Raw genomic sequence first — 23,176 nt, forward strand, 5'->3', positions numbered from 1 at the left:
CCGAGATATTCATTATCAGTCCCACATCTTTCTGGTTGGCTATTATCAGGCTGATTTCATGTAGTTTAAGTCTGATGATAGCTATACTGTCAACAGGTAAACTTTAAGAGTCAAGAGACCAGAGAAGAAAAGTCTCTCCTGGCACTTGAGTAGCTTCTGCCTGAATCTGTGAAGTTTGGAGTTTAGTGTCACTCCTGTGTTCCTGTTCTTACTTTCAGATCTCAGCCTTGTTTTCCTGTTTACTGATGCAAATTGAACCCTTTCTGCTGTTGCTGCTTTTAGACAGTTTAGTCTCTAGGCTGTACATAGATGTTGGGGTGAAATGCGTATTTTTAGTCAGCAAAGTGTTTGATGATTGGTTGATCACACAGTTAAAATCAGCATCATGTGGGGCTCCTCAGTCTCAGATATGTATCACGTAATCACAGGCTAGTTTTCTTTTTTTTCCCCCTTTTGAACTTCCTAGAAAAATTAAAATCCGAAAGCATCACGTTAAAGCCGTGAGGAAACATGACTGTTGCGCCGTGGTTTCTTCAGATTTTCAGGTGAACCCTCTGCAGGTGGGTTTCTCCAGGCTCTGCTCTCGCCTCTGTTCGTACATTACACACATCGCTGTTGTTTCCTCCCCTGGAGCTTTTCGCACATTCCTCCAAAGAGAGATTGTCATCACGGAGTAACAGCGACGTTATTACATCATTACAGGTTGACAGGCTGTTTTCTGTTCAGCCTGAGGGAACCTGTGTCAGCGCTGTCATCTCTGCTCACTCTCCCATCACACCAAGGCTCCGATGAAGACAGCCACGGAGGCAGAGAGAGGGAAAGTAATGACTTTTATCTGAGCGCCGAGGCCCCAGATGGCCTCGGGACTCTCCCTTTATTAACTCTCTAATTCCAGACGAAATTGGATGTCGACCAGTCAGCTTCTCCTCTGAGCTGCTCAGATTGACTCTGGTTTCAGGAGGTTCCTTGTCCTCAGATTCTAACTGCCGGAGAACAATTCCAACATCTTAAACCAAACCACAGACTGCAATATTCCTTTACTTTAAAGGAGCAGTCTGACATTTTGGGAGACTTGTATTGTTTCAGCTGGTTGTGAAAAATGTGAAAGCATTGAATTTGACAGTAATGTTGGTTATTAAACGTGTGTGCTGCTGTCAGTAGACGCTCTCCACCTTGGTGTTGTGACAGTAGACTGAGATGCAGGAGACTATTCGCTCCTTTTGTTGTGAATTTTCAGTCAAACACTGTCACTGTAGCTGGAAGCTCATCAACTCATGATAGACAGGTAAAGATTTTAAAGCATCCGTCAGTTTTCTGTTGCTTATCTCAATCCATGTGACACCAATTTATTGATTTATAGTATGAATTTATAGTGGCAATTATTGTTACCGATTGCTGAGAAATAATGTGATGTGATAAGTAATTCTAGTTCTGGTTTTCAATTACACTTTCACACTTAGGCCTGAGATTTCATTTTGTATATTATTTGAAAAGGTCGTTAATCCTGTAAGACCCAAATATATAAAAAAATGAATAAAATAAACTATATATATATATATATATATATATATATATATATATATATATATATATATATATATATATATATATAAACCAAATATAGAAAAAAATAGCAAAAATAAAACTAAATAATAATAATAGTAATGATAATATATAAATCCAAATATACAAGGAAATGAGCAAAAAAAACTAAAAAATTATACACACACACACACACACACACACACACACACACACACATATATATAAACCCAAATATAGAAGAAAATGAGCAAAAAAAAAAAAACCCGTAAAGAATATAATATAAAACTGATGTTGTATTTCTGCAACAGTGGGTTTTACAGGGTTAACACTCTGGATCCCGAGCAATTTCTGGGCATTTTCTGTGACATATAGACATAGAAGTAGAAAGACCTCAATATTCCTTTAGTGAAATATAAGGAGTTGTAACTGTTACCGTTATTTTTTAGTTATTTTAAAATTTAAAAAAACTGGAATCAACTTGTACATCTTTCCAAGGGCCCACGTTTTACCAATACTGAGACAATGGTGGCCCTATATACTATAGATAGCTTATTACTTGAAATTTTTTTTTACTTGTTTCCATACTTGTCTCCTATCAGCTCTGTGAGCACAACCTGCAGTTCATTCCAGTTCACCTGAAAATTACCAGAATTTTTGTGACGTCACCCTTTATTGCAGCCATATCAGTCTGTTTTTCCCAAGATCTGGCTAGTGCTAAATTTTTTTTGGGGAAACTTTTAATTGAGGCGTGTAGAATAAAGACAATTTGATGAAATATCATGTTTTTAAGCATAGTTTGAGCCAGTTGTCCCAAACGGGAAAAAAAATGTCACTGGAAAGTTGGAAATCTGACAGTACCATCTGTTACAAAATCTGCATTTGATAATTTTTTAAAAATTTCATTTATTTGTGTAATTTTCTTTTTTTAAAGATAGCATGTCTTCAAGCCTGCCAATGGGTGCTGGTGTTCAGAGGGTTCTCACTCAAGAAGCCTTTTGCAACGCTGTTTAGTGATCTCGCATAATAAAATTATCTGCAGAAATTTATCTCTAGTAAAGTGACATTTTAAAGCACCTAACCTTCTGGAACAAATAAAGTTTGTGTCATTAGATAAAAACTTTTTTTACTCAATGAAAACTTATTTCTTTTCACAAATACTTGTATTTCTAAGGGGTCATCCTTTGGAACCGACTGCTCTTATGTAGCTCGGGAGACAAAACTGTGATTCTCTTTTCAGCCTTGTTTTAGTTTCAATTTTGTGTGGTGTATTTCTCATATTTTTCTCCTAAAATCCACTAGGAGAAATAGGTGAGGCAAGAAGAGAACAGTTAGCAAGGGAAGTCATAGCTGAGACTTAAAGTAGATTTCTTCCTAACCTCAACTAGTGTTCTCTCAGTTGAGCTTTGATTTCAATATTTTGGAGATACTAATGTAACAAGTTAATAACAAAAATTTCAATATTGAAATGTCAGAAATTTGTAAAAAATGCCGAAGCTGATGTCGACTGAAGGCCAAGTCATGGTTTCCTGAATGTAATGCAAATCTCCATCCATAGCTGTGTGGGATGTCCATCTGAAACAGCATGTGCCAGAAGAGTAAACTGGTTTTGTGATCTGTCCGTATGTGCCGTTTTTGGTTCGACCTTTTCATGTTTCCTAGTGTGCACGTGAGGAACGTGCTTGTCTTCGTTTCACTTTCAGTCTGTCAGACGGCTTCCCGCTGCAGACATCAGCTGCTTTACATCGTGCTTCACCTTTTAAAACAGGCATGTGAAGCGCTCTTGAGCAAGGCAGTTGATCTCCCAGTTCTTCCAAAGCGGCTGCATCTCTCACAGATTGCACTGCGGTTGCATCTTATTGCATTTTGTGTCGTTTTAGTCCCACGGAGAGCATTTGCATTTAATGGGATAACGATCTAAGAGAGAAGGTCTGTGGAAGTGTTGGAGCACATTTCAGTCCTGATTTAAAATACAAAATTTCAGCCTGTGTGTGTGTGTGTGTGTGTGTGTGCGCGCCTTTTTTAAGGTGGTATTAAAATTATTAAAGAGGAGTAATATGGCTCATTTCATTCAGGAAAGCAAAGAGCTCCTATGGTGGTTGTTAAGTCTTTAGCGATAAAATAACTGTTTGTAAATGATGGTTGTCTTTGTTGATATCATTTCTTTTCTCATTTTTTTCTCCTGCTATGGACCAGCTGACAAATATCATATGAGCATATCTGAACAAAGACGGAGAACATAACCAGCACTCTGAACACCTTTAAATCTGGCTTAAACATCCTGTTGGTCTCCTTTTTTGCCTAAAGCTGTTGCATTTTGTAATTTTGCATGAGATCTGCCCCGAAATTTGCATTTATGTTACATACATTCTTTCGTCTTATCTTTGAAACACACAGTGAATTTCTTCACTCTTAGGTCTCTTAGGTTTTTGGTTGGTTTTCATTGCTTTAAAAGCTAAAATGGAAGTACGACATTGGAGTGGAAAAACCTAGTTCTGAAGCATCTTGGACATAAACGTAATGTCCTGATTTCAATATTGTGTGACAATTTACAAAATTCATAATTTGGTGTGTACCTCAGGTTTGGACTCACAGCAGAGAAAACAAGAAAAGCACTCAGAGACCGCAGTACTCCGCCAAGGCTGCTCAGTCGTACCATTACTGACAACTGAAATCTTGAAAAAATTTACAGCGGTAGTTTCGGCACTATAGAATGTGGCCATTTAATATAAATGTACCCAGAAACAAAATGACCTTTCGCTTAGCACAGGCGTGTGTTATGCACGTGTACATTATGTGCGGATACCGAATTGAGTGCCCTAAATATGTAGCAGGAATTGATGGGATTTGGAAAGACCCCTACAATTTAAGTAATTGTTCCTTGTATTATTTCTGATGGATAAGTCCACAACGGTCAATTTGTAGTAGGATCGCAATCATGTGATCGTCAGCAGGCAGCTGAAGTAGTGTTCACTTGATGTCATAGTTACAGTGATGCTGTGCCGCTATCTCGCAATGATACAGAAATCTTGCACAAATCCGTGGATCCAGACTATAAGCCGCATCACTGGTAAAAACTAATCACTTGGTCCTTGTGTCATTTCTGACCTTCCCTGAAAATTTCATCCCTTTGTCCGTTTTTGAGTAATGTTGCTCACAGACAGACAGATGGACAAACAAACCAACGCTGATCGTCACAGAACTCCACCAAGTTAATAATAGCGTAATAATAGAAATTTCCATTCAAGCATGTGGACATATTCATAATGAACTGAAATGAAACATTGAAGCCAGAAGTGTAGTTTCGGGCTTAAAAATGCAGGAAGTACCACTGAGGACACAGCCGTCCTCTTTGAATAACCTTTATTGAACTGTCAGTGGATGGACCGAGCGGGGAGCTCCACGAGTGGCCGTTCAACTGGGCTGTGCAGAGATGTTTCAGGTTCTGGTTGCGGGAATTAAAGCTTGTAGCAGTAGTTAAAACATGATACAGGATTCATAACAACCACAGTCCACAACTTTCAAGGCTAACCCTGATAGCATGCTGAAGCTGATAGACATCAATTGGTCCCCTGACAAAACTGTCTGAGTATAACTGGAAATTGGAGAGTTTCTTTTCCAAGAGGCATCAACATAAAGACACCTCTGACAGGAATAGTTTGCTTGGAAAATACTGAGCTGTTCCAGTTACTGGAACGATTAAGTCAAATTCAGTCAAAGTTAACATTACATGAACGTCACATTAACCATTTCAAATTGTCACAGGCACCTGCAAAAAGTAGCACAAACCAGATAGGAATATTTATCAAATATTCATCATATGATGAAAACCAGGATGCTCTGTGGAAACAGTCTGTCTGTAGAAACTGAGCTGCATCTTTGTTTCCTTTTCTTAACTCTTCATCAGACCAGAGCTGATCTGACCAGATGAGGAATGTGTTAATAATCTGAATGTGGTTCGCAGTGGTGATGATCACCATGTGGTCGTCCTGTGGCGCCAGCAAAAAAAAAAAAAAAGAAGAACAGAAGTCAGGCGTCTCTGCATCTGGATAGTAGATGGACCAAATAATAACATGAAGTGTGATATCACAGAGTTGTGGGAGGTATTTTCCAGTCAGAGGCAGTCTGAGAACATATTAATCCTCAGGGGATGTTAGAGATTTTCAGGAAATTTGATATTTAGGTCACTTTCAAGGAATACAGCCATATGTGTTTCCTAACTGGTTTCATGGTTTAATGCAGACAGACAGCAAAAACTGCCAAGTACAGTACAGTTCTGTTTCAATATTAAGTGTTACTTAACCCAGACACTACATAGATTCATGTACAAAGACCTCCAACATTTGTTAGTTCTTTCATATTTGTTTAAATCAGACTTTGTATTTTGATTTGACAGCTCTAAATATCACAGCACCCATAAGCCTCAGCTGCCATGGTCATACAGAAAAAGCCAGTTAAAGGGGTGAGTCAGAGGAGGAGCAAGTTCAGAAAACAAGACCTAAATTTCAAAGCAAGAAGAATATTTAGTTCTATGATTGGATGTTTGTTACTAAACTGCACCTTGGGAGTTGTAATTAATTTCTTCACTTTCAGATTTTATGTCAACAGGCTTGTTATGAAGACGACAGATATTTACAACCAGGAGTTTCACAGTAGTTCCAGACATAGAAGAGCTCCAACTGAGAGTCAGTGTAACATTTTTCAAGTACCCAAATTATTTCCCATTAACAGTAAGTTCAGTTCAGGTCAATTCAGTTGTGTGTACGTGGTACCAGTTCGATTTATGTGTATTTTCTAAGCACTTCAGATAATAAGATAAAGATTGATTCCCTTTGAGAAAACACTTTGCAGCAGTAGAAAGATAAAACTCCAGCAGAACCAGGTTCAGGGAGGGTGACCATCTGCCTCAGTGGTTGAGGTGAGGGTAAACAGAGCATGAAGTTTTTCTGACTCTCAAGTTGTTGCCATTTAATCCACTGATAAGAAGGGGACATGAGATGGAATAATTAAAAATGTTCCAGTCAAAGCATAGAGATGGAATCAATGATAGAAATCAGAGTTTCATGTATTAAACTGAGGAAGGTCACAGTCTCGCTGTCTTTTCACACATCTGATGCGTTTATCACATCGCTGGAGACTCGAGTGAAATCATGTGATTCACATTCGCCATCATTTAATCACCAATTTAGTTTTACTTTGATTTTTATCTACACAACAACTTTTACGCCTTTGCACAACAGGGAGGCTGAATTTGTGACATTTTGAGGAGTTTTTGTTTGCTTTTTCCACTCGTTTGTTTTTTCTGTGTTTGTAGTGTCAGGGTATCAGTAAATTTTTTTAAAAAAACAAAAACTTTAAAGATACTCCAAGGTAAATTTCATGCACAATGGCGTTGAATATTTCCTTTTTTCTGCTGCAGGTTGTCAAATTCATTATTTATTTTGGCTGTCAGGAAGCATTTCTTTTGAAATTAACAATTTAATTAATGATATTTTATTTGATTAACCCATCTATCAGTATTTCTGCTGCTGGTCTGGATCAGTATGTGCCTCTTTATGTTGTCATTGACAGATGTAATAAGTGAACAGAGACCGCAGAGACACGCTTTGTGTCTGTGGGGGAAAATTAATAGGATTTTTGGAACCTAGGGCATCCAGAACATCTTCTCAGCTGTGTGTGGTCACAGTGGAGCTGTAGTAAACCAGCAGGCAGCGGAGTAATGACTCTTCTTCTATTAATCAGTCTCATTTTACTGATGTATTTGGTTATTGTTGTCTTCTCAGATGGGCTCTCAGTACAGTCAGCAGCAACAGCAGCAGCAGCAGCAGCAACAGCAGCAGCAGCAGCAGCAGCAGCAGCAGAACATGGGCGGCTACTGTCAGCCGGGTCAGCCGCCGTACTTCAGCCCTCCCCAGCAGCAGCCCGCCGCCCCCAGCCAGCCACCGTACATGCAGCCCCGCCCACTGCCACAGCAGGTAAGACTGGAAGCACTGCTCTCACTCACCGACTCTTTCGTTCTGATCACCACCGCTGTGAATTCAACTACTATCCTGCGGTTTTTACTCTGAAAGACATGGAGGCAGAGGGGTACAGCAAATTACCAGGACAACTATAAGATGAGAAAAACAGGGGCTTCCTTTCAACATACTGTCCAATGAGAAAGAAGAACTGAACAGCTTTGGTCAGACTGAGAGATAATGGTAGAATCAGACTGCAGCTCACGTTGTGGGTCGGTGAGTCTCTGCAGGTCAGATCGACGGTGTCGCTCTGATCACAGCTCTGATCTTTGGCCAGCTTCGTCCTTTACCCTCTGTCGCTTTCTTTGTTTTCCTGGACCAAACTGAGATAAAAGCGGATGTTTCAGAGGGAAGACGGCTCAGTCGAAGCCTCAAGAGAGTTTAAAGTTTCTGCTGCTGAGGCCGTCGACTTCTCCTGCAGCGTCTCAAAGCCCCAGAGACTTCAGCAAGGTCGAAACCTCCCTGACTGTCCCTCTGAAAAATGCTTTTACTAACTGTTTTGTCTCCTGATGTAAAGCTTGTTTCACCTTCTTTAGGCCCAAGTTAGAACTGAGAGTAAAGACACTGAAGTAATGCTGTGTTTACATCGCTAACCACGTAGCACAAAAATATACTCAAATGAATAAATCACACAAGGATGAATTACAGTTTTTGATGCCAGAAGTCTTTTTGTTTTCTGAAGAATGCTGTAAATTTTAAATCTCTTATGACTTCTTTCTACAAATTGGTCCTTACTCATATAATAAGTCAGTCATATTGTAACTTTTTGTTCAATTTTAGTTTAGTTTTTGTCATGAGAAAAGGGCTGCAGGCGAATATTTTTTGTCACAGTTCGTAAGACTGATGCTGAGCAGCTCCTCTCTTCTTTCGTCTGGATTTTGGCAGCTAGAACTTCAGAGGACTCTGTTTACACAGGTTTTAGTGAGGACATCAAATAGGAATTTTTAAAAGAGCAGCGGGAAAGGAAATGTCTTTCTGAGTTTTTTTTTTTTTTTTTTATCAGATTACTTTAACAATGTTGGTGCGTTTTAATGGAGTCAGTTTGAGTTACAGCTGCAGGCAAAAGGGAAACCCCGACCTTCAGCTGCTGCTTTATCTCCTTCATCTGCCACAAGGCGACACGAGCAGCTCTGCAGAAAGTCGGACCTACAGCAGATGACAGGTTTTTCAGTTTAACACGAGCCACTGAGGGAAAAAAAAAAACAGTCACGGATTAACAGTTGGATCAAATTTATCCATCTGCAGTGACAGTTAAAGCAGCAGCTTCACACGTGATGATATCCACACTATTTCAGAGGTTTTAAGACTGTTGTTGCTGGATGTTTTTTTAAATAGTTAAGTCTGTAGACAGAAAACGGCGACTTCGGCTGCTGAAAACACCTACGTTTGACACAGCTTGGCTTAATCTAATCAATATACAGGTGAAATTATCAGGTGTGTGTGTGTTGGCATGTCTCAGGTCCAGAAAAGAAAACCCAATCACTGTAACATAAAGCAGGATTTCCCCCGAGACACTCCAACTTGACACCTCTAATTATCTCAGAGAGGGTGAGGAAGAGACTGGAAGGAAAGGAAAAACCCTGATGAGTGAGTTTGTCCAGCCACAGTGTTCACCTGCTGAACAGCAGACGATCGCCGTTTCACACCAAAGGAGATGATTTGGACACAAATGACTGGACTGGTTGGGAAACCGTGTGTTATCACTGGGGTATCCATGCATCAATTTTTCACATCTTAATTACAGTTGGATCTAAGCAACAAATTCCAGGGCTGAAAAATGAGCCCTTCATGGAAGTGCCAAAAAAACTACAGGTCCTCACATGGCCACCAGAGGATGGCTGCAAAAGCAAGTCAGTCCCCACTGACCCCAGTGTAAAAATGTCCAACTTTAAATAAACGTGTTTACAGCCTGGTTTAAAAATCAGTTCATGTCTCTGTAGCTAATTTAGCCTGTCACGACAACTGTGTAGGAGTGAAGTTTTTGACAGGTCACCTGTTTCAATTGTGTTGAAACAGACAATGCTTGAATTTATACAGAAACATACACTCACTGGCCACTTTATTAGGTACACCTTGCTAGGAAAAGGTTGGACCCCTTTTTGCCTTCAGAACTTCCTTAATTGTTCGTGGCATACTTTCAACAAGGTGTTAGAAACATTCATCAGAGATTTTGGTCCATATTGACATGATGGCATCACTCAGTTGCTGCAGATTTGTCGGCTACACATCCATGATACCTATCTCCTGTTTCACCACATCCCAAAGGTTCTATTGGATTGAGATGTGGTGACTGTGGAGGTCACTGAAGTACAGTGAACCCATTGTCATGTTCAAGAAACCAGTTTAAGATGATTTGAGCTTTGTGACATGGTGCGTTATCCTGCTGGACGTAGTCATCAGAAGATTATTTTTATTATTATTATTATTATTATTATTATTATTGTTATTATCAGTTTATTTTAAAAGGAACCATGTACAATATTAAACATGCATTTTTCCATTTGATGTATTGCACCAGAGTTAGCTTTAAGCTAATTTCCATCTGCAGTCCCTTATGATGGATGGGGACACTGTGGTCATAAAGGGATGGACATGGTTAGTAACAATATTCAGATAGGCTGTGGAGTTTAAACAATGCTCAATTAAACCAGGCAACATTTTTCCAATCTTCTGTTGTTCAATTTTGGTGAGCCTGTGCAAAATGTAGCCTCAGTTTCCTGTTCTTAGCTGTCAGGAGTGTCACCCGGTGTGGTCTTCTGCTGCTGTAGCCCATCTTCTTCAAGGTTGGTCATGCTGTGCTTTCAGAGATGGTATTCTGCATTCTTTGCTTGTAACCAGTGGTTATTTGAGTTACTGTTGCCTTTCTATCATCTCCAACCAGTCTGCCCATTCTCCTCTGACCTCCCACATCAACAAGGCATTTTCGTCCACACAACTGCCGCTCACTGAATATTTCCTCTTTTTCTGACCATTCTCTGTAAACCCTAGAGATGGTGTGTGAAAATCCCAGTAGATCATCAGTTTCTGAACTACTCAGACCAGCCCGTCTGTCACCGACAACCATGCCACGTTCAAAGTCACTTAAATCCCCTTTGTTCCCATTCTGATGCTTGGTTTGAACTTCAGCAAGTTGTCTTGACCACGTCTACATTCCTAAATCCATGTGATTGGCTGATTAACTATTTGTGGTAACAAGCATTTGAGCAGGTGTATCTAATAAAGGCTGGTGAGTGTGGCTGCTTCTCTTTGCTCATTTTTTAATCAACTGGGAGTTAAGAGGAGTCTGGCACTGCCAAGATGCCGATAGCTGGAGCTTCAAAACTGCCTCAAAGGGGGTTCTTCCATCTTTATATGCAATCATTGATCGGGTCACAGTCGCAGCAGTTAATCCAGGAGTCTCTTCAGTGACATTTTCCCAAGGTGTTCCTGGGTCAGATCTGTAATCACGCCAGTGTGTTCTGGGTCCACTCCAAGTTCTCCTCTACTTCCTCAACTTGAAAACATCCAATGGAACCTGCCCGGGAGGAAACAAATCGAGTACTGGACCAAATCAACCAGCTCTTTAACACAAAGCAGCAGCAGCTTTACTGTGAGCTCCTCACCTTATTTCTAAGGCTGAGCCCAGACTCCCCATAGAGAAAACTCACTTGTATTCATGATCTCATTCTTTCAGTCACTACACAGAGCTCATGACCACAGGTGAGGGCTGGGACAGAGATCGACAGCTCAATTGAAAGCTTTGCCTTCAGGCTAACTTTCCTTTGAGCCACAATGATCCTGTTAAAAAAAAAAAAATGAAAAGAAAAAATCCACCCACACTACAGCTGACACTGCACAAATCTACCTGCCTGGAGGAAGCAGTCCACCGGGGTTAGGAATCAGTCTGCTGGCTTACCAGATGGATTCTGTGATTGAAAAATGTGACAGTTTTGTGCTTTTCTTCATTGTCAGTCGAGTTCACGTCATAAAATTCAGACTGCCATGCAGTATTTTATAGACAATCTCCACTATGAAAGACCAGTTTAAGCAAAGTCATCTTTCTGCTGACTTAATATGAATCATACGATGACCCCTCAGAGTACGTTTTATCTGTAGATTTGGAACCACTCGACGTCTGATGACTAAGCTTCTCATACAAAGAGGCATGAAGAATCTGGGTTTGTGTCTGACAGCTGTCACACATTTGGGAAGTTCTAAAACTCCAATGCAGTTGAGGGACTATTGACGATCACCAGTACCAGATTAAGTGTGGTTGCTTTTTCCTGTGAGAGTAAAAATGACTGATCTACCTGTCTCGATGCAGGAGGTGCCACAGGAGGCGTATGGGGGACGGGGCCAGTCTGCTGCTATGACTCCTGGGAAACCGAACCACGAAGAGATGAGTCTGAGCCAACAAGAGAGACCATCCAGCTTGCCGGTAAGTTTGAACGCATCACTGGTTGAAGCTCTGGTACAAGAACCACTGAGGCTGATTTCTTCACTTTTATGCTTGTAACAGCTGAGAACTTGATCAAGATAAGTTGATATTTCATATAAAAAGACAGTAAATTACCAACAAATCAGATTTACTGAGCATCATGCAAGCATCTCAACAAAAGTGCAGCCTAAAACAGGATAAGACAATGGCTAATTTCCATAAAAATGCATCGTCTTTGGGTCAGTATGGAAAAGCAGACGACCAGACTAAAGAAGGAAAGGATGGCTGGCTAAATAGCAGTCACTCTAAAAGGACTTGTTTTTATTTTTTTAATGGAAAAATTACAGGATAGTAGCTTCCCTTAATCACTCATACATGCCCCTGTTGCAAAAAAAGCAAAACAGAACACACAGAATAATCCAAATACAGGCAGTTGACAGTCAACAGGGATTTTATGGATGATTGGTCACTCTTCATTTTAAAGTCCTGTATTGTCAAAATAAATTTCTGGAAATTCCAATCTTTCATTCCTCAACCCAGCTTAGAGCTCCTAACCCATTCATTCTCAGTCAGCAGGCATTTCAAATTAAGTTTCAGTGAACCCAATAAATGATAGAAGCATTAAGACCAAATGAAATTGATAGCAATAAGTCCTCTGATCATGAAACTTTACAGTCCTGTTTGGGTCCACAAAGCTGTGCATTCTGGGAAGAAGCAGCTGAAAGGTTTGACTTTCTGTCCTGATTGTGACAAAACCAGCAGATCATAAAGGGTCAAAGCCGACACATGGAGTTCCATTATAGAAAAAGAAGAGTGCTTTGCTGTCAGGCTCAGCGGTCGTGATTCCGTCTCTGACTGTGTGAAAGATTGAACATGTTTCAGACCTCCCTGCTGTCTGCACACTCTGATTGTTGTGCAGCTCATTGTTGTTGTTGATAATGACGATGTCCTCTTTTCTCGGGGGCTGAACCTCACAGGTATCACGCTCCGAGCGCCTGAGACTTCCTGCTGGCTCGCCCTGTGTCGGCCGGGCTGTACAGAGACACACAACTGAAATAATGATGTGTCCTGGTGATCTGTGGCACAACGCAGCCTGAACTGTAATTTAAATTTAAAAGACGTGGGGGTTTTTTCAAACACACTTTCATGCCTTGGACCATTAGTGACACTGTATTTACACAAAGCATTTAAGGCCATATATTAAAAATATACTGCCTCTAAACATTTTAGAGATTAACAAACAGACAAAAACATGATTTTGTTAACATTTGTAGACATCAGAAAGACTTTTTGTTCTACTTGGATGAGTATGAGTCAAGTCAGACTGATAAATTTCATGTTTCTACTGTCATATGTTCCACACAGTGGCAAGACTGACACCTACCAAACCAAAGTCTGTGAGCCTTTGCTGCAGCTGCGGCCACAGCAGCTGAAGGCTGATGTTTTCCCGGAGAGTTTGTGAGATCTTCTGGCATCACAAGCAGAAAATCTTTTCTGGGAAACTACTTGTTTGTAGCAGCACAGTCGAGGCAGCTGAAGGACTAGCTAAGCCAAAAATATGCGGCAAAAAGGATGTCGCAATATACTGGTATTGACAGTACCTTTTTTATTTTTATTTTTGTTTAAGCACTGATACAATGTTAATGACACATATGATATCATCAATAATCTAGTAACTATCTAGTTTACACTGTGGCATAAAAATGCCATACAACGTCATTCTGGTTATAAATTCTTTCCATCTCCCTACACTTGTATTTATATTGTATTTGACAATAAGAGACAGAAATCACACAATAAACAAAAGTTTAAGATGAAATTAACTAATTGGAATTTTTTTCTTTTCTCAAAAACGTACCATGATCATGAATTCTATTGGCTGCAATATGTATTTTGTGAAAATCTGTCATTGTGACAGTTTTGGTTTTAGTTTTTACAACGTCATCCATAACCAAAGCTCTAAAAATGCTAAGTTTGGTCTTTTTTATTTTTCAGTGACAATTTATTTGATTTAAAGCTCTTATTTATTTATTTATTTGTTTATTTTAGCAATTTCGCAGTTTTTATCAGTGCAGGAAACTGCAATGTGGCTTTTATAACAGGGCAGCTCACAGTTACTTTCATTACCAATTTATCTGCAGTTCTATTTTTTATTTTTTACTTAGGTCTACACAATAAAATGGTAAAATGATAAATTGATAGGTAATTGATAATAAAAAGTTCAATCCAGTGTTCACTAGTTTCGCTTTTTTCCAGTTTTAGATGCGAGCTTGGTTGCACAAACAGAGCTAGCTCCCCTTGGCTCATAAACAGCCAATCATATCCCTTCACCCTGTTTGGTCAAACTATCAGCGTACGATACAACAACAGAAGCAGAGTAAAGACATGAGCACAGGCAGAAAGGACACTGTGGATGAAGAAAGGCCAAGTCAGCTTGTCAATATGGCAGCTTTTTTTGGCTGACCAATACCAGAACACCACTGTGTGGAAACTGTGCAGGAAAATTACTCTGACCAGGAGTGAGAATAGAACAAACGGATTTTATCACCTTAACCACATCCACCCTTTGGAGTGCGCAACATGCCACCAGTCACGACCAACATCTCAAGAAACAACCTGCAGGATGTCCACAATAGATAGGTAGAATATCACATGACAAACATCCCAACAGTACAAGGACTTGCAGCAACAGACTGCAGTGCTAAGGTTTGTTACAGCTCGGTGTGATCAGGATGCCTGGTTTCAGAAAACTTCTCAGCGTAGTTGATCCCTGTTATGTTTTTCAGGGTTGCAAGTACTTTTCAAGGACGGCACTTCCCCAGCTTTGTTTGGACGGTAGATAATCTATAGAAAAAGAACTGTTGTCAATCTACTAATTTCCTATCATTATTTCAAATAGGCCATAATGATATTATCAGTAATTATTGATATTGACATTTTATCCAAATAAAATGTGTTGATTAATTCTATATCACTGAGCCCTAACCTGGTTACCCTGGTAAATAGCGTTTAAGTTCAAAATTAACCCTTTTTTTTCTCGTAGCTTTTGTTTAAAATAGATCATTAAAAGGATAAATAATCATTGATTATATCGACGTCTATATTAAGTTTGTTCCACATAGAATTTCCTGCTATATCGCCAAGCCTTACTTTAAAGATAAGTGAGAGGTGTCCAACCAACCATCTAAAAATCCAAACATATAGACTTTACTGTCATGTAAAGCATCAAATCCTCAAATCTGAGCAACTAGAAATGGGGAATGTTCACCATTTTGGAGTAAAAATCTGCCTAAAACAATGACTTTCTTTTGGTGACAAATTGTTAAGAATAATCTTTTATTCATATAACAGCGAAACAGCAGTCTTACAAGAACCGAGCCTTGAGGCACACCTTTGTTAATTTCTGGAGTTTTTTCCAAACATAGGAAGTCTGTCAATTTGATAAACTTTCATGGTGAGATGTGAAATATAACAGACCAGAACAGAATACTTCCCAGTTGTCACACTCGTTTGCACACATTTCAGACTGTTAGAAAGCCATGAGTAACTGTTTAAAGCTTGAATTAAACCACCGTCAGCATCAACATAAACACCCATCTTTCTTTCTCTCTATTTCTTTCTACTTCACCTTCAGTCTCTCCACCCGACTTTAATTCTGCCTCTTTACAGTCTGTTTTATTCCCCTCAAATTCACTGCTCCTCCTTCATCCTCTCATTCTTTCTGTTTCTTTTTCTCCGTCTCCCTCCTTCTCCTCTGTCTTATTTCCCTCTCTTGTTACTGTGCCGCCAGCCTCGTCCGCTCTCTCTCTCTCTCCCTCTTTCGTCTCCTTTTTCTCTTTCGGAGCCTCCTTTTGAAGTCAGGGTGCTGATGCAGTTGCCATGGCGACTGCTGGCGGAGGGGGAGACAGCTCCGTTGCAGGAAGAGAAAATTTAAAAAAATCAGCAGAAATCAGCTGCACCCGAAGGCCTCGCAGACTGTTTAATAAGTTGACTTCACTTCAGAGTTCATAATATTCAGTGCTGCCTGTAGGATTTGATTCTTTTCAGTTAGTCTGAGACCAAAGTCTAAATGTCTTTTGTTGTTGTTGATTGTCTCTCATTTTCTTTTCGAAATAGAAATGACTTCCACAATTATAGAGGAAAATAAATAGCCAAATAGGATTAAAACTGCCAGCCATAGTTAGTTTTAATGCAATTTATGCTGCAGTTGAGGGTGGCTGAAAATAAAGCTGCCCCCCTATATTCACTCTAAGTGACCTACATAGGTTGATGTGCAGTCGCTTATTACAACCTGTAATTATGTTTCATTGTGGCAGCACCCTGTAGAGGTTGTGTTAAGTATGATGGGAGCAAAGGAGGAAGTCAGGTGACATTACAGAGCCTCACAGTCATGTAGGGAGGATGTCGGGGTGGTTGGATGAGTCAACAAAACTCCTAAAGCCGTGTTAACACTCTAACCATTACTGGTGGTAATATGTTGTTTTTGTGTGGAAAACTAACCAAATTGAGTAGGGAAATATTATTTTACACTTATAGAGATTGTATTCACAAGGCATGAAGTAGTTATCTTTTCTGAGGATAGTTGAGAATGTGCAGATTTTAAAAGCAAAGTACAAAACTGTTTAGCAACTATAAGTAATTAGATTTTATTTATTTGTGTACTTGCTTTGCTATTGTTGGATTCTTTATCCTCCCTTTGATTTTTCCTCATTGCAGATTTATTAGATTTATTTAGGGTCGCGATCCCTCATTTCTTCAGTCCATGTTTTTATTGAGTCCTTCATTTGTGACATAGCCTTTTATTTCTCTATACATGGATGGGGGTGTTTTTTTTTTGTTTTATGTTGTATTTGTATTAAAACCCTATACGAACTAGAAAGAAAGAAAGAAAGAAAGAAAAAGATTTTTTAGTCCCATAGTAGCATCTTAACAGTCTATCAACAGTTGTCTGCATAGTTAAATGACTGCGATTCTTGCCTGTTTATTTCTACAGTAAAGACATGAACTATTTTTACTTACCATTAATTTATTTCCTCTGTGGCAACAACTCTAACGAACTTTAGTGCTGATTTACTCTAAATTTACAAACTGGCCTAGAAACATTAAGGCTACAAACAACACACAAAACAACACCCAGTAGAAACACTTCTAACAACTCAATTTAAAACACATAATTGTCTCACCCTCAAATATGACACAACCATCACTTATACTCAGATCATTATTGTATAATTTCCTTCCATTGCAATGCAGAGAAACCTGAAATATTGAGATAAAAGTAATAAATTAACCCAGAAGTAATCTGCCAGAAATAATAAAATACAGTAAATAATAAGTGGTTGAAACATCCAGATCTGCGACTCAACTTACAAACTTGATAAAAGCAGCCAAAGCGCTGACAACTCAGTTTTAAGACTAATTCTAATTCTGAGAGGTGCCTGAGCTCATCTGATGGATCTGTGAGGTCCGTCGGTGGAACGAAGCTGGAAGCTGCTGGTCTGAAACTGAAGACGGTCCTCGCAAAGATAGACACACGAGCGCTCACACACACTCAGTGATTCATGTAGCTGCCGAGCCAAGAGAAATATTTGAATTACAAAACAACAGCCGCTGACTAACAGAGGAGAAGGAGAGGAGAGTGTGATAGAGGGAAGGAAGGAGACGAGAGATGGAGGTGCAGAGGATGAGAAATGGAGGAAAGAAGAGGGAAGGAGGAGATGTAGAGAGGGAAGAAAACTGAAAACGAGGAGAAGGATTGACTGAAGGAGGAGGAAATCTCTAAGGGCTGAATAGATCTCAACTATTCAGGAGGAGAGAAGAGAAGAAGGAGGGATGTGGCTTATAAAATAGGGAGACAGAAAGGTGAAGGAGGAAAATTGGAAGAGGTTTCATTTACGGGAGGAAGAGGCTGACGGAGAAAAAAGATTGCATGAGGTGAGGCAGAGAAGGAAGAGAAGTGAGGAGGAAAAGAGGAACATGAGTGGAGGTGGTGAAGGATAGGAGGTTGAAGGGGTGAGACAAGAAGGAGGAAGATGAGCAAAGAGGAGAACGTGTTTAGGAAAGGAGAAAAGGGAGGGAGAAAGCATACAAGGGGGAGAGGAAAGAAGGAGGTGATGAAGGATGGGTGAGGAGGATGAGATGAGAAAAGGGACAAGGGGTGAGGAGGAGGACAAAAAGTGAACGAAGACGAGGAGGTAAATGAATAAAGTATGAGAGCAAGGTGAGGAGGAGGAGGAAGAAGATGTGAAGGACAGAGGACAGATAGGAGGCGAAGTAAGGAAGGAAAGGAGGAGAAGGAGGAGGTGAAGGAAGAGGAGTGGAGGAAGGTCGAGCGAGGCTGCAGAGCAACACACTCTCTCTGCAGCTCACTCTTTATAATTAGAACTGTGTGTGTTGCAGCGCCGCAGCCGATTGGCCGAGCTGTTGGCAAGGGGCGGAGGGATGGAGGATGGGTTGCTGCGCTGTGATTGGCTGGCCCAAGGCCCAGGGGCAGATGGGAGATTTGAGCGCAGTGCTTCACTCCTCTTCTTCTACTCCTCGCTTTCCTTTCCTCTCATCTCCTGCCTTTCACTCTTCTCCTTTTTCTCCTTCCATCTTTCTGTCCTCTTCATTTTTTCCTCCTCTTTTCTGTCCCTTTCTTCTCCTCCTTGTTTTTTGTTCTCTCATTTTCTTCTTTCTGTCTATATCAAATCTTTTCTTTTCTCCTTTTTGCTTTCTCTCTTCTTCTTTTCCTCTTTACATTCCTCCTTCCGTCTTTCTCTCCATTTTTGCATCTTCAGCCATCCTTCACCTCTTTCTTTCTCTCTTTTTTCTTTTACTCATTCCATCTTTCCGCACCATGCCTCTTTTCTCCTCTTCCTCCTTGTTTTGTCCTCCTTCTGACTAATTTTCTTCTTTTTTCAACTCTCCTTTTTCATTTCTTTTGTTTCTGTCCTTGATTCTGCCTTTCTCTCCTCTCCTTTCTCATTCTTTTCTCCTCTCTTTCTTTCCTGTCCTTCATTATCTCATCTTTCCTCCCTTTTATCCTGCACCTTCCTTTCCTCCTTCCTTCTCTTTCCTCCTTTTCTTTCCCTTTTTCCTTTTATCTGTCTTCCTCTCCACTTCATCTTAGACTTTCTTTTTTCACGCTTCTTTTCTTGATTCTCTTCTTTCCTTGTATTCTTTCATCACATCTCATTTTTTGTTCTTCAACTCTTCTTCACTTTTCTTCACTGTCTCCTTCCAACTTCTTTAATGTTCCTCTTTTCCCGTCCTTTTTCCCTGTCCTCCGTTATTCCCTTTTTTCCATTTCTTCTCTTTGACTCTTGCCATCCAACTTTCTTTGCATCATTCCTCCTCGTCTTCTCTCTTCTCCTCCTCCTATTTCACGGTTTCAACCATCAGTCAGACACTTAAGTGTTTGTTTCACAAGCATTTTTTTACATCTCTGTGAGGCCACTCTGTGACACCTAAACTATTAAAACAGGTTGTCAGGCCCAAGATGTCCTCAAAATGTGAAATCAACACATGCGTTGACATGCAAAATGAAAATTTGTCCACTCAGCATAGGAAAACACACACACTCTGGTCACCATGAAAAAGTCCAAGTGCTGCAACTACATTTTCTGAACAACATGAAGACTAATAAAAATAATTCAAAATAGTCTATATAACAGGAAAATAAGGACTTAACACAATAAACATTAAACTTTGATCCCATTAAATTAAGAAAGAATATTGCTCATTTGACCATGCTAGTAGCAGCCAAAAAAAAAAGTCGCCACCTGGATTTAACTAAGCAAATAGGAAAGAGCGTTCCATTGGATAATTACTGCAGTGATGAATACGTTTCAGCTGCAACAATTTATTTAACCCTAGCTGATGCAGTGAGGAGCTTCTCATTTGTTAAACAACCATGTTGGAAGACATATCCTGTGGTCATGGAAATTATGTTGATCTGTCTCAGAAGGGTCAAATTATTGGCCTGCGTCAAGCAAAGAAAACAACCAAGGAGATTTCTGAAACTACTAAAATCAGGTTAAGAACCGTCCAACGCATTATTAAAACCTGATAGTCATGAACCATCATCTTCGAGGAACAAATGTGGTCAGTCATGTGGTCTGATGAGTCCAGATTTACCCTGTTCCAGAGTGATGGGGGCATCAGGGTAAGAAGAGAGGCAGATGAAGTGATGCACTCATCATGGTTAGTTCCTACAAGCCTGTGGGGGTTAGGGTTATGATCTGGGGTTGGTCAGGTTCAGCAACGTTATGTTCCCAAAGAATGAGGTCAGCTGACTGCCTGAATATAGTGAATGATCAAGTCTTTCCATCAACTGAGTTTTTCTTCCCTGATGTATATTCCGAGATGACGATTCGTAGGGCTCACATTGAGAATGAGTGGTTCAGGGAGCATGACACGTAATTTTCACGCATGGATTGTCCTCCACAGAGTCCAGACCTCAGCCCCATTGAGAATCTTTGGGATGTGCTGGAGAAGACTTTGCCCAGCAGTTCGACTCTCCCATCATCAATATAAGATCGTGGTCAAAAATGAATGCATGCCTGGACAGAAATAAATGCTGTGACATTGCAGAAGCTGATCGAAATGATGCAACAGTGAATGCATGCCATACTCAAACCTAAAGGCAGAACAACAAAATACTAGAGTGTGCAACTTTTTATTTTTTGGCCTAGCAGTGTATGTTAACAATAGTCATCATGATAATCAACTTTAAACTTAATATATTTTCCCTCCAAAGCTGTCAATCTCCTGCTCTGCCAGCTGTCACACACTGAAACTCTGAACACATCTTGATTAAACTGATCACAAAGGATTGATCACAGATGCTCGTTAAACAGCATTAAACACACAGTAACAGTGGGAGCCGCTGCTCCTGTAGTTTCACATGTTGAAGATGACATCAGTTACTCCTTGCTGTTGGATTGATGTGAGGAGGTTGTGTTGTCTGTCATGAAGCTTTACGTTCAGTCTGAGAGAAGGAGGAGGAATCTGTTACCGTGGAGGAAACATGAAGAGACGTCTGTTCCTCCACTCGTCCTCCTTCACTCTGCAGGAAAACTCTGAATGAGCGATGAGGCCGGAAAATTCTATTCATCCAATCAGAGGCTGTGAGGCTGTAATGAAACGCAGTAATTACACCCATAAATCAGCGAGCTGCAGGACAGTTTGGACATGTAGGAAAAGTCCTTCTGCAGCGGCTCGTTTTACCTTTTCTTTTGGCTTCTCCTTTCTCTTTTCTTCATCAAGGTCTGACTGTTTAAGTGCAGAAACAATTATCTTAAATTCTTAGTACATTGACGTCAGCTGCTGAGAAACCTTTAGTTCTGTTTTTTGTGGCTTTATGTTAGACTATTTTTTAGTCGTGTCTGTTTTCTGCTCCGGGTTTAAATTGCTGTTTACACAACCTCAACTTGTCTTAAAACGCTGTTCATTTCCACATCAAATTTGACCCTTAACTGTAACATTTAATCGCTTTTGTTGCTGTAGATGCAAGTCAAACACTTTCTATTCAGATGTATTTGCTGTCATGTTGATTTTTTGTAATAAATTTGAGGAAACTCTGATTTTTTTTATGGGGCAATTCAAGACTCTGCAAGGACTGCAACAGCTGACTAAAAATTTTAATTGGTGCACCTGTATTTGACATTCAGCAGAGCTGTCTGTGCGTGTCTCTACATGCCCTGTCCTAGTAGGTAAAATCACTTAGTTTCAAGTTGGATGGATCTGACATTAAAACATCTTATTACACTCAATTCAAAATCACCTTTTTTCACATCCCAAGCTGTGTGAGCTGCTGTGGAGACTAGAGGTTTCCCTGTGCACAACCACCTAACCCTGTCTACTGATGCATGTGAGGCATTTAGGTAAACATCTGTGAATAGTAGTTTCAGAAAACGGCTTGGGCTACCCTGTCCCCCTGTAAACTAGTCAGGTCTCTGCATGTTTGTCGGCCATGCTGCCCCACCTACCACTATTCAACCTGTGGGAAACACTGAGATATGATCAAACAGCCAACATTAGCCTAAAGCATTGCCAGTAGTGGGGCCAAAGTATCGCTGGGAACAGAGCTTTTGCTGATGTTCTGATTTGAATGTCACCCCTCCCCACAGTGTTTCAGTGCAAGGCAACAGCAAGCCAAAGCATTAGGAGTCAGAAATGTCTGTATCCTCCATTACTACAAAAAAATGGAACACTTAATATGTTTTATTTGTTGTGAAAAATCTGTGTCCCTGAATTTTTTTGCTGGTGCTCCTAGACAAAAAAGTTTGAGTAACTCTTACAGACGGTGTAGAAAGTTAGTGTGGAGCCCTTCATAAGCAGATTTTTAGCATGTAAAGTTATTATGTTAACAGGATGATTCATGTGGAGGCATGTTTGTCTCTGTAAAGAGCTTCAATATTTGCTCTCTTTTAGCTCTGTTTTTGGTCTCCACCAGCTCCTGAGGGAAATATCTCACTCTTTAGCTGATAAGTGCATCACTATGATCACCAGCTTGTCTTTTACTGTCTCTCTGCAGTTTGCTGCTCTACAGATTTTCACAAACAGCTGCCAGAAACACTGGCACTGAAATGTGTCCCAAACTCAAAATTTAGAGCTAAAAACACAGAATTGATCAGAATGGACACTTTGGACAATCACTTTTTTTTTGTGCTTTTGTGCCCAAAACGGTGTACATAAGTTTATGCCTTGTGGCCCATGTTTGTGCCCATGTATGTTTGGTTGAGTATCACTTTGGTAAAATCTGACTTTTTAATAGGGAACTGGAAAAATCATAACTTAGAGATGAGAGACCAGGGCCATGATCGCAATATTTAGGATTCAGGAATAGTAACTCTCTTAACATTCGTGCTCATTTTGTACCCAGAATCGGCATGAATGTTAAGAGGTTAATACACCAACCTTTCTACCACTCTACATGATGTGCAGTCTCCCTTTTTAGAATCAAAAACACTTGAATTGAGCTGCATTTAAGTCCATTTTCTAAGTTCTCCCCCACAGTTAGCTGCTCTTTGTCTTTCTCTTTTCTTACTCGACACTGAATCACAGCGGTGGATGCTGACTTAGTGCTCTAACGTTGGGTTGGTAAGAAGCTGCAGAGTTTCCACTTGGTTCTGTTGATTTTGGGTCGGACTCTTAATGTCCTCCAGCTGGGACGATTCCACCTCCGCGGCTCATTTAGGAGCTGCGTTTACCAGCA

The 23,176-nt window shown here is 40.2% G+C and overlaps 1 protein-coding gene across 3 annotated transcripts in view; it reads left to right on the forward strand.

The window, feature by feature from the left end:
- Window positions 1-23,176, forward strand: part of arid1b (AT rich interactive domain 1B (SWI1-like)) — a 64,066-nt gene that overhangs the window by 12,578 nt on the left and 28,312 nt on the right. For all 3 annotated transcript variants that reach the window (XM_023289158.3, XM_023289159.3, XM_023289160.3), the window contains exons 3-4: window positions 7,326-7,517; window positions 11,863-11,976. In XM_023289158.3, coding sequence (XP_023144926.3) covers window positions 7,326-7,517; window positions 11,863-11,976 — 306 coding nt within the window. The remainder of the gene's footprint in view (window positions 1-7,325; window positions 7,518-11,862; window positions 11,977-23,176) is intronic.

Source organism: Amphiprion ocellaris, chromosome 12 (genome assembly GCF_022539595.1).
Source record: "Amphiprion ocellaris isolate individual 3 ecotype Okinawa chromosome 12, ASM2253959v1, whole genome shotgun sequence".
Classification (NCBI taxonomy): Eukaryota; Metazoa; Chordata; class Actinopteri; family Pomacentridae; genus Amphiprion; species Amphiprion ocellaris.